This window comes from Cebus imitator, unplaced genomic scaffold (genome assembly GCF_001604975.1).
Source record: "Cebus imitator isolate Cc_AM_T3 unplaced genomic scaffold, Cebus_imitator-1.0 Scaffold372, whole genome shotgun sequence".
In the NCBI taxonomy this organism is placed as follows: domain Eukaryota; kingdom Metazoa; phylum Chordata; class Mammalia; order Primates; family Cebidae; genus Cebus; species Cebus imitator.
This window is the reverse complement of record NW_016107687.1, coordinates 904,632-907,729: the sequence shown is the minus strand read 5'-3', so window position 1 is coordinate 907,729 and position 3,098 is coordinate 904,632. Positions and strand designations below refer to the sequence as shown.

General features: G+C 38.8%; 1 protein-coding gene across 1 annotated transcript in view; it reads left to right on the top strand.

The window, feature by feature from the left end:
* Positions 1–3,098, top strand: part of XPOT (exportin for tRNA) — a 38,886-nt gene that overhangs the window by 29,684 nt on the left and 6,104 nt on the right. The window contains exons 18-19 of the mRNA XM_017507309.2: positions 1,548–1,756; positions 2,791–2,996. Coding sequence (XP_017362798.2) covers positions 1,548–1,756; positions 2,791–2,996 — 415 coding nt within the window. The remainder of the gene's footprint in view (positions 1–1,547; positions 1,757–2,790; positions 2,997–3,098) is intronic.

Genomic DNA, 3,098 nt, shown 5'->3' with positions numbered 1-3,098 from the left:
TTTTTTTTTTTTTTTTAAATAATGAATTACTTGAGAGCTTCATGGATCATATGTATTTTTATTATCCGTGGTGTCTGGCACACTGTGTACACTCCCTGATATGTAGGTCATGCTTAAAAGATGTTTGAATGTAAACAGACCCTATCTACTCTGTGTAGCAGAAGAAAACAACTAGCCTGCTGTTCTAGAAGAGCATATAAAAACAGCATTGAGTAATAAATGTCTAAAGAAATAAGAAGCACCGTAATTCGGGTACCCATGGTTGAGACAGTCTGCAGGAGTTTAAAAGTAATTCAATGTATTAAAGTCAGTTTTCTGAAGGACATTTAAGCTGTCTAATGAAAGTGGTTAATGCTTACATAGTACTTCCTTTTTTTCTTTTTTTTTTTTTATGGAGACAGTCTCGCTCTGTCACACAAGTTGGAGTACAATGGCACAGTCATGACTCACTGCAGCCTCCACCTCCCAGGTTCAAGCGATTCTTGTGCCTCAGCCTCCTAAGTAGCTAGGACTATAGGTGCGTGCACCACACCAGCACACCAGGCTAACTTTTTGTATTTTTATTAGACACAATGTTTCCCTATGTTGGCCAGGCTGGTTTTCAAATTTCTGACCTCAAGTGATCCTCCCGCCTCTGCTTCCATAAGTGCTAGGATTACAGGCATGAGCCACTGCACCTGGCCATTTACATAGTATTGTCTATGTTCAGAATCTGTTTTAAGCATTTTTTGTACATTTACTCATTAGATCTTCATACCTACCCTAGAAGATAGGCATTATATGTTATAGTTGAGGAAAACTGAAGCATGGAGAAGTTAAGGGATTTGCCCAAGAGTATATAAAACCCAACCGTTCTTTTGTAAGCAAGTATTCAGAAGGTGCTATTAAACGATGTTTTTTACCTTTGTAAAAAAAAAAAAAAAAAAAAACCCTAAGAGTTTAATCATATAAATTGATTAAGCAAAACAATTCATTTTTTGAGAATTTAAATTTGAAAATATTCCATGGCAGTATTTTATTGTGAAATATGTCTGACTACCTATTATTTTAACCTAAATCTTAAGCGTAGGAAAGAGTTTAAATTTAATGATCTTGAGGCTGTTAATAATATTTTTTATTTTTCCCCCTTGAAATGGAGTCTTTCTCTGTCTCCTGATCTTGGCTCACTACAACCTCCACTTCCTGGGTTCAAGTGATTCTCCTGCCATAGCCTCCTGAGTAGCTGGGACTGGGATTACAGGCATGTGCCACCATGCCCGGCTAATTTTTGTTTTTTTAGTAGAGATGGGGTTTCACCATGTTGGCCAGGCTGGCCTCAAATGACCTCAGGTGATCCACCCACCTCAGCCTCCCAAAGTGCTGGGATTACAGGTGTGAGCCACTGCATCCAGCCTAGTAATGTTTTATGTTATGTAGATTTTATCTTAAAATTGATATTTGCTAACTGAATTATGTACATACAGTATATATCCTAAATAGAAAAGAAAGGCTTTATGTAAAATAATTTTTTCAAAGTTGCATATCAATATTTTTACTAATTTCTGAAGTAACGTTTTTTATCTTCAGATACAGGTGTCCCCATTTTTACAACAGATGTTCATGCCCCTGCTACATGCAATTTTTGAAGTGCTACTCCGGCCAGCGGAAGAAAATGACCAGTCTGCTGCTTTAGAGAAGCAGATGTTGCGGAGGAGTTACTTTGCTTTCCTGCAAACAGTCACTGGCAGTGGGATGAGCGAAGTTATAGCAAATCAAGGTGGGGACGCATGCTGTATCTAATTTTTCTGCTTAAGTCTGTGTCGTTGTACATCTATATGAGCAAGAGCAAACTGAAGTAAATGTAGAACTTTTCAAGTTTGTCAGCTCATGGAAAGACAGTTCATTGTTTTCAGGCTGGAAATTATTCACTTTTATGTAAAGCACCTTAAAATTAATTTGTATTCTGTTTTTTTCTTTATGCAGCATTTTTTAATTTGGTTCTTCAGCAATATAAATAACATGGCTGTTTGCCAGAATTGACCTGACAATTGTGTCTTTATGGCAAATTAGCCATTTTGAAATATAAAATAAATGGAACTGTGTAGATTAGTGTACAGAATTCTACTGAATAGGAAATTTAGGGAACAAAATATAAGGGGCAATTTGATTTTTCAGCATTTTATTTTATTTGTAAGATAGGGTCTCTATTGCCCAGGCTGGAGTGCACTGGTGTGATCATGACTCACTGCAACCTTGACCTCCTGGCCTATCCTCCCATCTCTGACTCCTGAGTAGCCAGGACCACTGGTGCTTGCCACAATGCTGGGCTAATTTTATTTTTTGTAGAGACCGGATCTCACCATGTTGCCCAGGCTGGTATCAAACTCCTGGGCTAAAGCTATCTGCCCACCTCGGCCTTGCGAAGTGCTGGAATTACAGATGGGAGCCACCGTGCCAAGCTGAGTTTTCAGTGTTTGTTTGTTTGTTTATGTATTTAATAAAGACGGTGTTTCACCATCTCGGTCAGGCTGGTCTTGAACTCCCGACCTCAGGTGATCCGCCCACGTTGGCCTCCAAAGTGCTTGGATTACAGGCGGGAGCCACCACGCCCAGCGGAATTTTCAGTGTTTTATACATAGGTGCCCAGTTAATAAAAATCAAGGAATTTTGCAACTCTGTAAATGCTTTTTTCCCTCTTGAATCTTCCTGTCCCACCTGTAAATGAGTTTATTTGTTAATGTATATGAAAAAAGAACTTAAGGTTGCTTTCCTAGTTATTTTTGGAAATTAAAGTAAGGTTTATCTCCTCAGGTGCAGAGAATGTAGAAAGAGTACTTGTTACTGTTATTCAAGGAGCAGTTGAATATCCAGATCCAATTGCACAGAAAACATGTTTTATCATCCTCTCAAAGCTGGTAGAGCTCTGGGGTAAGATAATTTTATTTTTTAACCTTCATTTTCCACACTCTTTCATAAACCTTTTTTTTTTTTTTTTTTTGAGACAGAGTTTCGCTCTTGTTGCACAGGCTGGAGTGCAATGGTGCGATCTCGGCTCACTGCAACCTCCGCCTCCTGGGTTCAGGCAATTCTCCTGCCTCAGCCTCCTGAGTAGCTGGGAT